This window comes from Alternaria postmessia, assembly GCF_024291825.1.
Source record: "Alternaria postmessia strain BMP 2775 chromosome Unknown scaffold_45, whole genome shotgun sequence".
Classification (NCBI taxonomy): Eukaryota; Fungi; Ascomycota; class Dothideomycetes; order Pleosporales; family Pleosporaceae; genus Alternaria; species Alternaria postmessia.
Window position 1 is genome coordinate 1 of NW_026260118.1, and position 12,995 is coordinate 12,995.

The window sequence follows — 12,995 nt, forward strand, 5'->3', positions numbered from 1 at the left end:
TCAGTTTAAGAGCTCTAAACTGAACTGACTGATAAGACGAGAGCTCTAAACTGACACTGAACTGACTGCCAAGCAATCAGTCAGTCAGTCAGTCTCATCAGTTTGGATTGATTGTTAGCAACTCTGATCATCCAAGAGTCGTGGTGGTTGCCTACGATAACAACTTCGTCTTCGTTCGTACCATTCACAATACCGATAGCATTATGAATCCAGTTAGTCTCGCCCCTCATAATGTTGCTTATCGACAGCACAGCTTTTGACGGTCCTGTGCTGTAATCAACCCCATCTATTGCACCCACCCAATTCAGTCGATTCACAGTCTTTGCATCAAAACCATGACCGTTCAGAGCGACCAGCAGTGGTTTTGCTTCAAGCCAAGAGATTGGTAGACTCGGAATTTTCGGTACAGTCTTCTTCTCCTTTCTCACTACGCCCTCTTTAGACGGATATCCCGGTGTCGTGGGATCTCCTGGGTAGGTGCTCAAATCCATCACACTGCCTTTCTGGATACTTGTTGGATTCCTTGCAGGTCCATCGGGATACGTAGCGTAGTTTCCAGCTGCCATGTTCCTGTCGTCTCCCGGATCGGTGAAGATCACAGCTCCAATCATGCCAAAAGTCTGCGCATTCTTTACTTTAAGGCCGCGAAATGGACCACCGTATTTTGCTAGAGCAATCTTGCCTTCAAGGGTGATATTAAGGGCTAGAAGACGTTTGAAGTCCTCTTGAGAAGCTCGGCCTAACTAACTCAGCTTCTGATCTCATGCATGTGCTTTTTGGAGGAACGCGTACCAACGTAGATGTACTCAGCCGATGCATCACCTGACCCAGAGTACCCATGAAAAGCAGGAACTCTGTCAGCATCGCCGGTAGGCCCATCCTCTTCGAGTATCTCTTCTTCGAGTGTTGCGTGGTAGGTACTACCGTTTCCATGGTCAAGAGAAAGAGAAAGATGAACTGGGTAATCAAGGTAGACGTCTTTAGGTTCGATCAGCCCACATGTCTGAGCAACCAATAGAAGCTACCTACGATAACTGTCTAGTCTTGTTTCGAAGCCATGCTCATTCCAGCGTTCTGCAGTCCACTTTGGAACCGTTTCGCCTTCGCCTGCGAGGTTTCGTCTATGTGCTGTGAGACCTGATGAGCATTTTCAAAGGACGAGAACAGCAGATCAGCAAACCAGTTCTTACAGTAGTAGCTCGACCACGATGCTATAGACGTGTTATCAAAGGAAGATGCCAAAAGCTTTTCATTCACCGTCAAAGTTGGCGGGAAAACAGGAGCAGTATCGCGTCGTTCCAAATGGCGATCGTGGTGGCGGTAATGGTGTTCTTTGTCACATGCGTGGACACTGGGAGCATAAAGCAATGCCAAAATGAGTAGCATGACGGTCGCCTCAATGCTGTACTTGAAGACGGTGAAATTGGTATTTCACCCAGGTTTTTCGAAGGTTACGTATAGTGCCAAGTGGCGGAAAATGCGCTTTTTAGCCAATATCCAGGGTTTGACACATCCCAGTAAATGTACTCTATTTCGATGCCGCCTTATGTGGAGTATTCCCCATACGCACTTATACCCCTGACTTTAGTGTCTGTATGCGTGTGAATCATGATGTAATAGGGAATATCACGTCTTTTCTCAGGCAATTAACATTCAACTTGTGATCGCGATACCATTGGACATTGAAGATAACACATAGCCATATATACTTTTGCACAAGATATTTTGCTTGCTATATACAATTTATCTGGAACATTTCGTAAGATCGTGCCACGGAACACATGGACCAGAGGGGTTTCCACTAAGCACTAATCTCAACGGTGGTCACTTCGACAGTAGAGCTCTTGGCCGCGTCCGCAGCAACAGGCTTTGGTTGAGGCAGGCTGTAAACATCAGTCTCATCCTCCTGCATGCCGCCCAACAACATAGAGCTTGGAGCAGCAGCCTGGTCTGCAGGCGATGCAAGGAAAGCCAAGAACTTCTCATCGTGCCACGTGCGTGCTGTAACGAATCTGCCCTCGCTGTCCTGGAACATGGTCTCGTCCTCAGCGCGCAGAAAGTATGCAACGGAGTAGCGATGTTCGCTGTAGTTGTACGGCACAACACGGTGAATGCACGACTGGAAAGTGTGGCCACTAGCGAAGCGCAATGAATCACCGACGTTGATGATAGCTTGACCCTTCTTGGGCTCGACAAAGCCGAATTCCTTGCTGCCGGGTGGGCGGATTTGGAGACCCCACTGCTCAGTAAAGAGTACGGTCAACGAACTGATGTCAGTATGCTTCTGGTGACCGACGTTACCGTCCTTAGCAGGGTTGGACGGGATATAGTGCATCATGGACAAAGTGCTTGTCGAAGGGCGGTGGTTGCGATGCAAGTTTTCAAAGCGCGCAGCACCAGTAAGGCCGAACGCCGTCGAGAGAGCTGCCAGAATGGCTTTCCCCATGATGTTGTTGCCAGAGATGGCATTCTCAAGGATCTTGAGATCACCGCTATTCTTGATGTTGCGAGGAATGTGAGGGGACTCGCGTTGAATCTCATCGCGAGATACCTTCACCATCTCGTAGCCATCCCGTGTGTCCTCGAGAACGCCGTTGCGCGAACCAACTGGCTCGTATCTGGAAATTGTAAGTATATGGAGAGGGCATATGCTATCTGGGTTTCTAAGCTTACCCAAGATGAGGAGCTATCAGTCCATATTCGTTCTTAACCTCAAGAGGAGACTCAAAAAATCGATGCATAAGCTTCAACAGCTCCTGGTGGTCGTCAATGAACCGACGTCCATCAACGTTGTTGAGATCCAGGTAGAAGAAACCTTGCTCTTTGCAGCACTGGAGAAGCTTCTCCAGCTCGGCAGGCTCTTGGGAGAGGATCGCAGAGAAGTCGATTGTCTCCATAGGGTAGACCGGAACCTGCTTGCCGTTCCATTCGACCTTTCGGGGTACTTCGGTTACGGGAGCCATGTTGTCTGTTGGTGTGATTTGGTGTTGTACGGAGGATCTGGTGTGTCTGATCTTGTCGAGACTGCGGTGGTTGACTGTGTGCTTTTACACATTCTATTCAAACTTTATACCAGTATTTGATGTACATGCTTTGTATGCGAGCTGAGATGTCGTCCCCGGTCAGCTGTTAATTGGTGTTCATCTCGATGATACATCATCTGTTTCGTTTCCAGATGCAGAGATGGTGATATATTGAGCCATGTTGCTCTTGACCCAAATTTTGACGGCGTTGCTTCGTACCCCGCTTCCTATGTAGCTACCAGTACTACGGTGAGGTCGGCATCTAGAGCCAAGATGACCCATTACAGGGGCAGCCTTGTAGCACGCTGTGTAAAAGGAGTGGACTCTGCTGTTCGATTGATTAGAACGATCTTCTCTCCGCGTTGCAACGCCTCACGAATACATCCAGAGAGTGTACAACATACACGTGGAGATGATGTACCCTGTACGTTGGTCATCTATACGTTGTATGGGTAAAGACCTATATTCAGGACGCCTGGACATACCACAAATATGGCGTAATGATACTACTCGCCACTGCGAGACTACCAGTGAGATAATGGGATGTAATCTTTATGCAGTCACAAGTTGCTTCAACCATAGTATCGGCAGCTGGGCAGCAACTGCCGTAGATGGAACTGCAGCTGGTGGGGCTTCCGCGGGGGCCCTCGACCAGAACTTAGGGCTGCCGGCATGTCGCGGATGGCTTGAATTTTGACTGCAGTGTCCGGTATGAACGGTCGCAAATGTTTGTGGTAGTCGTCGAGTTGCTTTGCGAAACTAATGTTGTGGAGTGATGACGGATTCTCCAATCATAGAAACGATTTTAGCTGTCATCTCTCGCGGCTGGCGCCATCACTCTGAACATTGACACTCTGCAACAGGCTCAAACATCGCAACTGAAGACGATGTATGGTATTGGTACATATGGTTTAGACTAATGTTGTGAAGGTTTACAGCTTCATGCCGAGCACCTTATGTACCCGCAAGGCCTGTCTAATTGACAAGTCCAACATAATCTCCTCGCTGCCACCGGGGATGGCATAGGCCCTGACATCCCTATATAGTCTCTCCACCTTGGCACCTTGTCCACCACGGCTGTAGCTCAGACCACCAAAGATCTGACTTGCTTCTCTAGCACAGAACTCGAACGTTGTGGTACTTTGCGCCTTCAAGCTGGCAATAGCGCCACCAAGCTTCAGCATAGCCTCCATTTCGTTCATCTTCTGACACTGGTAGATGAGGTTCTCCATCCAGTTGTAACTCGCCTCGATCTGGCGGGCCATGTGTGCCAGTTTGAGGCGGATGACGGGGTGGTCGATGAGGCGCTTGCCGAAGGTCTTGCGCTTGTGTGCGTACTTGACGCTCTCTTCGTAGCAGACGCGGGCGAAGCGCAAGCATTGAATGATAATGCCGATACGCTCATGGTTGAAGTTGGTCATGACAACCTTGAAGCCTTGGTTCTCTTTGCCGATCAGGTTCTCCACGGGGACCTTGACGTCTTCGAAGGTCACGTAGGTGGTGCCACTGCTCCATACACCCTGGCAGTCCATCTTGCGTGTGGAGACACCACCGGCACTGCGCTCAATCAGGAGTACCGATACACCGTTCATGCCCTCGCCGCCTGTGCGTACGGCGGTGGTGAAGTAATCAGACCAGATGCCGTTGGTGATCCACTTCTTCTCGCCGTTTACGATGTAGTGTTTCCCGTCTTCGGAGAGCTTGGCTTCGCAGCCCAAGTTCGCAACGTCGCTACCAGCGTCTGTCACGATCAGTAAGTTGTTCGGAAATTTCAACCAGGTCGGCAGAACGTACCAGGCTCAGTGATGGCGAGACAAATCCTCTTCTTTCCACTCAGGATGTCTGGTCCAATGCGCTGAACAAGCTCCTTCTTGCCGAACTTGAACAGAGGCGGTGCGCCGATGCCGTATCCTCCGATCAGACCCCAGACAAGACCACCACTGCCTGTTCTTGACAGCTCATCCGTAATGATCATCTCGTGGAAGTGATCCCACTTCTCCGGTGGCACACATTGAACTCTCCGGTCTGTCAATTCTTTGGGAAAGTGGATGCCCAGCATACCAGCAAGGTACCCGCGCTCGCCCATCTCCTGATATATCTCGTCGGGTACCTTCTTTGCTTCGTCCCATTCAGTCACGTTGGGCATAAGTTTCTCTTCGACCCATTGGCGGACTTCGTCGCGGAGGGCTACGTGTGTATCGTTGAAGTAGGGAGAGTGGTACTAGGCTTTGTGTTAGCGACGCCAATGTGTCGTCCGTAGGTTGACGTACCGTTTGGTACCATGATGGGTCTGCGTAAGGGATTAGGTCGCCATAAGCATCGAAAGGCTCAGCCTCCTCAGCAGCAGCCTCAGTTGGCTGTGGCGCTATAACACCAGAGTTGGCCTCTGGCTTGACCACATCCTTCTTCTTCTCCGCCTTCTGTTCGGGGGCAGCCGCTGCTGGAGGAGCCGGGGGAGCAGCCTTGGTGTCTAGCGATCCGACTTGGAGCTTCTGGTACTTCTTGAGGATGCTGTCATTGTGGTACTTCCAGAACTGCTTTGAGGCGTCCTTTCCTGCGACGCGCGAAAGAACTTGGAATAGTTAGTCTTGGGTTTGAGGTTTGCAGAAGAAGCGCCGACGTACTCTTCTTGCCTCCGGGATGCTCTTCCTGGAAGTTGGTCAGATCGTAGACATCCTCATCTACAATGATCCATAGGTCGCTTGCTGTCTTGTGCGACGCGACGTCAGCTGCTGAGAAGCGTTTCGACATGTTGATCTGTCAATATGCAGAGGGAGGAGAGGGTGCGAGTAAGGAGAGCAGAACGATGAGGTGTCACTAATCACAAGACAACCCTTACTGACTTATAAGAGGCTTAGCAAGTTTCGGGATCCTTTCACATGCCAGCAACTGCTCCACGCGCCAAGGTAATCCGGGGAAACCGCCAGCTGCTGAAGGTCGGCCGCATATAGCGCATTTCGGAGTGCAGCGAGCCGCTGTCTGATGATCTCGTGCGCTGCTTTGCGAGCGCTGCAATTGGTCGCTGCCGTCATTGACCGGGTGACTTGCTGTTTGAAACTTAACGTCATACGCGTAGATGCCGAGGTCATTTCAAGGTTGCTGCATCGGGACGCTCACGTGTCGACATTTCCGCGGCGCGCATTCTTCACATGCCGACAAGCAGAGGCTGACATTCAGATGCTTGACGACCCGTTGACATGATTACTTTGATCCTGGGTAGGACGCGACATTTCACGTCGTCAAGCTAGGACCCCAGACCAAGTTGACTGGCAATCCTTCCAACGCGTCGCGTGTGGGGTCTCCGCATCAAGCCGGCGTCATAGCTCGACGCCTCCAACTACTTCGTCATGAAACCTCCTACTTGCCTGCTGTTCGCGATTCAGTACTTTTGCAATACGCCATGTCTCGAGAGGTGCAAGTAAAAAAAGGATCCGAGATCCAGGCTCCGGATGGTCCGCAGACCGATGGCATGATTCGCATGCCTGCAATCGTAAACATGTCAGATCAGTTATGTGGCACTGGTAGGACCGACATAGTTTACTAATTCCACGACTGCTGACGGCGATAGTCATGATTGCGAAACCTCATACAGCCTCTGCAGTCCATCATCACGGCGAAGAAGGTGTGTCTCGAATCGTGCACCCGTATCATCCGCTCTACACGAACCAGCGTTCGTGCAATCTTACAGAAGCAGCAATCTGATAACTTGGCAGACACCATTGTGTACGCAGCAAAGGGCCATGGCGCCATCGTGAGCGGATCAAATGGTAACAAGAGACAAGAGCTAGCACCGGGAGATTTTGCACTTATACCCGCGTATGCAGAGCATCAAGAGATCAATGAGAGCGACGAGGATGTCGTTTGGATCATCACAAGGGGTGGCAGGAACCCTATCGTTCAGAATCTCGCGGGTTGGTCAAAGGACTAAGGCTCTCTCAGAACAAGTCTTAGTGCGAGCTTTCTATGCACACGAACATGAACATGAACATATCGGGACTTCGGATGATGTTTTTGCACGTTGCGTTGTACAATCTACCTACATGACGGTAGCTTTGCATACGGCCCGGCAGGTGTAAATCACTGAGACAATTCAGCCGCTGCTCAGTAATCGAGCAGGCGGGTGGTAATTTTCCAATCAGTTACGTTGTCTCCCAACATCTACGTCAGATACACCTTCCTTCCTAATCGTTGATCGGTTGACGCAGGTGTTACAGTCTTAATAGCGACTTGTCGCTCACACATGTTGGTATCATGAGATCTCATTGGTCAGCTGGCTATCTCATTACACCCCACAATAACCAAAGGTACAGCATATAGCACGGCACAAACAGCGGAACATGGGCCATTATATACGGTTGTCGGTCGTTTCTATTCGTACTCTTGGTCTATCTTCATCTTCTTCGTACCCCTATACTGCTTGAACCGCCCGGACCGATCGGCATGCACGGCACATACGGCACGCATAGCCACAAGTTAGCCACACGATAGATATTGCGCTATACATACCGTCAAGCGGATACCGCTCATTGGAATCCGAGCTCTCTGGGCAGCATTGACTGGTACCTGTTTAATTTCTTTTTCGAGGTACCAGTGACGCTGGGAGTGTGGATGCGACTAGTAATTAGCTACGTACAAAACGGCGCATGTTTGTAGCCTACCCAGCTTGACAGGCTCTCCATCACAGAATGATTTACAGCATGTTTCCTCTGCAGACTGCGATTATGACGGTCTTTGCGAGACTATCTGTCCTTACGGTTGTTTGTCGGTCCTTGATACTCATCTCAGCTGTATCCGTGCAGGCACAGAATGACTACAGCCAACATGTCAACGTGTTGTAAGTAACACGTTCCATTTTCATCATTAAGATACTCACAGCCACTAGTCAAGGAACACAGGGTGGTGGAAACAGGTTTCCAGGCGTAGTTGCCGCTCCGTTCGCCATGGTCAAGCTTGGACCAGACGTTCAGAATGGAAATGCTGACGCCTACTCCGGTTACCTCCCCGAAGGCAATATCTTCGGGTTCAGTATGATGCACGAGTCCGGAACTGGAGGCGCGCCGAAATACGGTGTTGTAAGTCAGATGCCCGTTACGGGTGATGTACCGGACCCTCTGGCAGATTTGTCACAACCGCGAGCATCACCGGATCAAGCAGGTGTAGGATACTACAAGTCTTCGTTGGCAAATGGGATCACAGTAGAGCTGAGTGCTACTCAGTATGCCGGCTTGTACTTGTACACCTTTCCAGATAACACATCGTCATCTATCGTAGTCGATGTTTCGCGTGTACTCTCCAGCTTTAGAGGCCTTGGTTGGGAACAACATTACTCAGGCGGTAGTTTTAGTATCTCTAAAGATGGTCACTATGAGGGATCTGGAATTTACAACAATGGTTGGAATCTTTCACCAGACTGGACGATTTACTTCTGCGGCAAGTTCAACCAGCAACCTCTGCGATCAAGGACATTCATCGGAAACGCTAGCGCCACAAGCGAGCCGGTATCTGGAACTGCACGGCTCGGTGGTGTTTTCACATTCCCCACATCAAAGGTGACTTCTCGTGTTGGTATCTCATTCCTCTCTACCGACAAAGCTTGCGAGAACCTAGAAGAAATCTCACAAGACACCGAGCTCAATAGCCTAGTCGAAGTTGCAAGAACTAGATGGAATGAGGAGATACTCAGCAAAGTCCAGATATCCTCCGAAAACATAGAAGACTTGCAGCTGGTATACAGCTCTCTCTATGGCATGTTTCTCATTCCCTCAAACCGAACAGGCGAAAATCCCGATTGGAACGAAGGGGAACCTTATTACGATGACGTTTTTTCTCTATGGGACACAAGCAAATGCCACACAGCTCTGTTTCACATCATCCACCCCCTGGCATACGGAGAATTCATTCGCTCCCTCATTGACATCTGGCGACACGACGGCTTCATGCCTGATGCGCGATCTTCAAACTACAACGGCCGGGTCCAGGGCGGTTCCAACCCTGACAACGTGCTCGCGGACGCCTACATCAAAGGCGTTCGAGGAGCAATAAGTTGGGAAGATGGCTACTCTGCAATGCGTACCGACGCCGAAGTCGTACCTCCAAATAATTTCGACCCTAAAGCGCCTGATTCTTCAACGAAAGAAGGAAGGGGAGCCCTCCCAGATTGGCTCCAGCACGGGTACATCACGCCTCGCTTCACCCGCGCTGTTTCACGCGCTGTCGAATACTCCACAAACGACTACGGTCTTCATGTTGTCGCAGCGGGATTAGGCAGAACCCAAGAAGCATCTAGCTACCTCAACCGATCCCGCAACTGGCGTAACCACTGGGATGACGCAGCTACGTCCAACAACCACACTGGCTTCATGGTCCCGCGTTATGCAAATGGGTCATTCGCAAAGCAGGATCCTGCGGACTGCGGTGGTTGTTACTGGGGTGATGCGTACTATGAAGACAGTAGTTGGATCTACAGCATGAATGCAATCCATGACGTCGCGGAGCTAAAGCGGCGTATTGGCGGCGACGAACGCTTCATCGACCGGTTGAACAAAATTTTCGAATTGGGTTTCTTCGACGCGGGGAATGAACCTAGTTTCACGATACCGTACTTGTACAATTTTGTGGTCGGAGAGCAATGGCGGAGTGTGGAGAGAAGTAGGACGATTGGCAGGCTGTACAACGCTGGGGTGGAAGGGTTACCGGGGAATTCTGATGCTGGTGCCATGGAAGGAAATCTTCTTGTAAGTTCATCTCATTCTCATGGTTAGGCTTCTTTGGAGTCGTGACTAACGTTCCGAACAGTGGCAAATGATTGGTCTGTATCCACTGACAGGTCAAACTACCTTCCTTGTGCTTTCTCCCTGGTTCCCTCAGCTTAGTCTCGACCTTGGGAATGGGAATAAAATTATCATTACTACCACTTTCAGTGACGGTGGCGATCGAAACTCGGCACCCTACGTGCAGAGCCTGAAGGTCAACGGCAAGACGTGGGACAAAGCGTGGGTAGCTTGGGAAGATGTATTTGAGAAGGGTGGTACGATGGAGTATGTGATGGGAACCAGTCCTAGTCGTTGGGCAACGGGTGAGCTACCGCCTAGTCCGGCTTCATTGTGAAGACGACATGATCATAAATCTCAGCAACGACTATTTCGAAGGGTATGCAGCAATAGTATCTTGATGGATACAGGAACATAAGATGGTAGCTCTAAGAACAAGATTACTTTGAAGACGATGATATGTCATCAGTATGCTATATGCTATACAACGCGCTTCGTCTGTCAATACTGCAAACGGAGCATGGCAAGAAAAGAAAAGTCTCAATTCAAGCATCCATAGTCCAATGATCGATAAGGCTACCAAAGTTCATGCCTCATGCCGCTGTGCGCCGGCGCCTGTCAATGCGGAATACACATATAGTGAAACGAAGAGGTAATGAGATTGAAACGCCTGTGCAAGGTCCTTCACAGCGGCGGCGTCTCATCAGGGTGCACATGGTCGAGATGATGCCCGGTTGAGAAGTAGCCCATACGATCCGATGGAGTCTTAGGCAAAGTCGACTCCCACAACGTCCGTTGCTCTCCAAGCTTCTGCTTCCGTCTTTCCGTGTTCGGAGCGTCTGCGATGTATCCTTGTGCACGCCGCAAAAGCTGTGGCTCGCTCAGGCTCGTGGGCAATGTAACAGCCTGTCGCCATTCGTTTGCCCATGTGTTTGCTCTGTTGTGTCCTTGTTTGTGAGGAGCTGTTATGGCAGCACCATCATCTTGACTGCCCAGTTGTTCCAACCCCGGCTTCCTTCGCACGCGTCGCAGTTTTTGGGACAGACCTCGCCTCACCGGTTCATCCGTCATTGTCATCGCCATCATCGTAGTAACAGCATCTACAGACTCTTGAAAGTTTTGTTCTTGTGGTATGGTTGCCGTTTTTGCGATAATTGGCGATTCAGGGAAAGGGAAACCGTCGGCATCCTACACCAAAGTACAAGATTAGTAACTTTGAGGTGCGTAGTGTGCGGGCTACAAGCCAAAGTCAGTACTGCTATAGATACAATGGGGAGCCCTGAATCAAACAAGATCCAGTAAGCTCAGTTGCGATACGTACTGGTGAGTTGAGCATGCTTTGACGCTTGTTTCGGCTCTTCTTGATATGGCTCTTGAGTGCACTCGAGTCGAGGGGTTTGAGAAGCTCGAAACTGCATAATAATTCTCCTGAGACTGACATAACGGCGCCCCAGTTGTCGAACTCGCCGCAGTACTAGGCAGTGTTAGCAGAAACCTAATAGTGAGAGCTTCAGTAGCACTTACATTTGGTGCTGAGAATACAGTGACCAACACTCGATCAGTAAAGAACTCATAACCATCCTCTACCACCATGTGAGCTCTGCAAACAAGGTCAAAGTCGTGTCTTGCCAAGAACTCCATGATGACCTTCTTTCCAAAGCAATAACTGACGCCTCTCTCATTGGACTCCCAGTCATTCTCCATATCCGCAGGATCACTCCATAGCAGATCGTTCAATAAGCCGTAGTCGGGCACGTCGGTGGGTCGCGCAATTTGCCTGATATCATCCATGTGTGACAAACTTGGGGACAATCCACCATGCACACAGAAAATCTTCTGCGCAACAATAGCCGCGATAGGGAGTGTATTGAATGTATCCACAAAAGCCTTCCAGACTTTGATATTGCATCTCCTCTTGCATTCGTCGTAGAAACCGTATACACGTGTAACGTTTGCGCATTCGTGGTTGCCGCGTAGGAGGAAGAAGTTCTCGGGGAACTTGAGCTTGTAGCAGAGAAGGAGTAGGATGGTTTCCAAGCTTTGCTTGCCGCGATCTACATAGTCGCCTAGGAATAGGTAGTTGGAATTTGGTGGGAATCCGCACATCTCGAACATGCGGATCAAATCAGTGTACTGTCCGTGGATGTCGCCGACGATCTTGACAGGTGGAGCGAGCTCAAGCAGCGCGGGCTGACTGAGAAAGACTTCTCGAGCGGCCGAGCAGATTGCGAATATCTCAGCGTTCTTTAGGCTGACTGTCTTTGTGACCTTTCCGGCATAAGCTGCGTCCAAGAGTCGCTGAATCATATCGTCGAGATCCATGGTCTTGAGCGCGGTGAGCTCCATGGGAGAGCCCGAACCGTCAGTGGGCGCGGGGGGCTCTGGGAGTCTAGGTATTGGCTGGTCCTTCCTCTGCAGAATTGACTCTCCCGGCTGAGCAGAGGCCAAAGGCTGTGCTGCTCCTGTTGGAGGGACGTCAGAGACGTGGTCGACTTCACCGGTTCGCTGAGCCTTGCTCACGCCTTCATGTCCTGTTCCGAGAGTTGCACCGTGGACAGGCGAAGGCGGCGCTTGCGGTTCGTCTTCGTCTTGATCTTGATCAGCCTTATCAGCAACATCTGGAGACGCATCTGGTGGCACGGTTGCTGAAGCTGAAGCGACGGAGCCCCGCCGCGAACCTCTCGACTTGGTGGAAGCTGCATCTGACTTGTCAGCTTTGCCGTTGACATCGTTAAGACCAGCGACTGAGTTGCGCGGGCTGTCGGATTTGCCGGTCCCTGGTATTTTGTTCCGTAGTGAGTTGCGTAGTGAGCGCGTAGAGTCTTTGGTGTCCGATCTCTCGAAGGAGCGGTAGTACTCGCGACCGAGGGGCACGCCGTCAGCACCGCCCTTCTCGCCCTTCTTGTCCTTGCCGCTCGATTGCTGGTTGCCCATGATGGCGACTGTGGACTAAGCGAGCGTGTATACAAGTCTAGTATGTGTGTATGTTTTGGAAGAGAGCAGTCGTGTCTGTTCCCATACAGTGGGAAAGCGACAGCGGCGGTGTTTGTTGGTGTGTGAAAGACGCGGCGATGGTGCGCTTGGTTCCTTCCAGAGATGCCCGGAAGCGACGATGCCAAGTGCAAGCACGCTCTCAGGTGATGTGTAGAAAAGGTAGGTAGGCCACGCGTAGAGAGGGCGTTAGGGCGGTCGGTAGAGGCGA

The 12,995-nt window shown here is 50.7% G+C and overlaps 6 protein-coding genes across 6 annotated transcripts; 2 read left to right on the forward strand and 4 right to left on the reverse strand.

Moving 5' to 3' along the window:
* Positions 1-155: 155 nt before the first annotated feature.
* J4E82_007035 (uncharacterized protein) lies at positions 156-840 on the reverse strand (the record flags this gene model as incomplete). The annotated part of the gene is made up of 2 exons (XM_051733284.1): positions 156-703; positions 837-840. Coding segments are annotated over 2 exons (552 nt in total), but the record flags the coding sequence as incomplete, so codon positions are not given.
* A 961-nt stretch (positions 841-1,801) lies between these two features.
* On the reverse strand, positions 1,802-2,963 carry J4E82_007036 (uncharacterized protein; the record flags this gene model as incomplete). The annotated part of the gene is made up of 2 exons (XM_051733285.1): positions 1,802-2,618; positions 2,674-2,963. The coding sequence occupies 2 exons, from the start codon at positions 2,961-2,963 to the stop codon at positions 1,802-1,804; spliced, it is 1,107 nt and encodes a 368-aa protein (XP_051586887.1).
* Positions 2,964-3,955: 992 nt separating this feature from the next.
* On the reverse strand, positions 3,956-5,774 carry J4E82_007037 (uncharacterized protein; the record flags this gene model as incomplete). Its single annotated transcript, XM_051733286.1, has 4 exons — positions 3,956-4,764; positions 4,818-5,244; positions 5,294-5,595; positions 5,648-5,774. The coding sequence occupies 4 exons, from the start codon at positions 5,772-5,774 to the stop codon at positions 3,956-3,958; spliced, it is 1,665 nt and encodes a 554-aa protein (XP_051586888.1).
* A 649-nt stretch (positions 5,775-6,423) lies between these two features.
* J4E82_007038 (uncharacterized protein) lies at positions 6,424-6,951 on the forward strand (the record flags this gene model as incomplete). Its single annotated transcript, XM_051733287.1, has 3 exons — positions 6,424-6,544; positions 6,592-6,645; positions 6,737-6,951. 3 exons carry the CDS (start codon positions 6,424-6,426, stop codon positions 6,949-6,951), a joined length of 390 nt encoding a protein of 129 aa, XP_051586889.1.
* A 757-nt stretch (positions 6,952-7,708) lies between these two features.
* J4E82_007039 (uncharacterized protein) lies at positions 7,709-10,130 on the forward strand (the record flags this gene model as incomplete). The annotated part of the gene is made up of 3 exons (XM_051733288.1): positions 7,709-7,857; positions 7,906-9,757; positions 9,819-10,130. 3 exons carry the CDS (start codon positions 7,709-7,711, stop codon positions 10,128-10,130), a joined length of 2,313 nt encoding a protein of 770 aa, XP_051586890.1.
* Positions 10,131-10,477: 347 nt separating this feature from the next.
* J4E82_007040 (uncharacterized protein) lies at positions 10,478-12,727 on the reverse strand (the record flags this gene model as incomplete). The annotated part of the gene is made up of 3 exons (XM_051733289.1): positions 10,478-10,981; positions 11,115-11,267; positions 11,318-12,727. 3 exons carry the CDS (start codon positions 12,725-12,727, stop codon positions 10,478-10,480), a joined length of 2,067 nt encoding a protein of 688 aa, XP_051586891.1.
* Between the last annotated feature and the right edge of the window lie 268 nt (positions 12,728-12,995).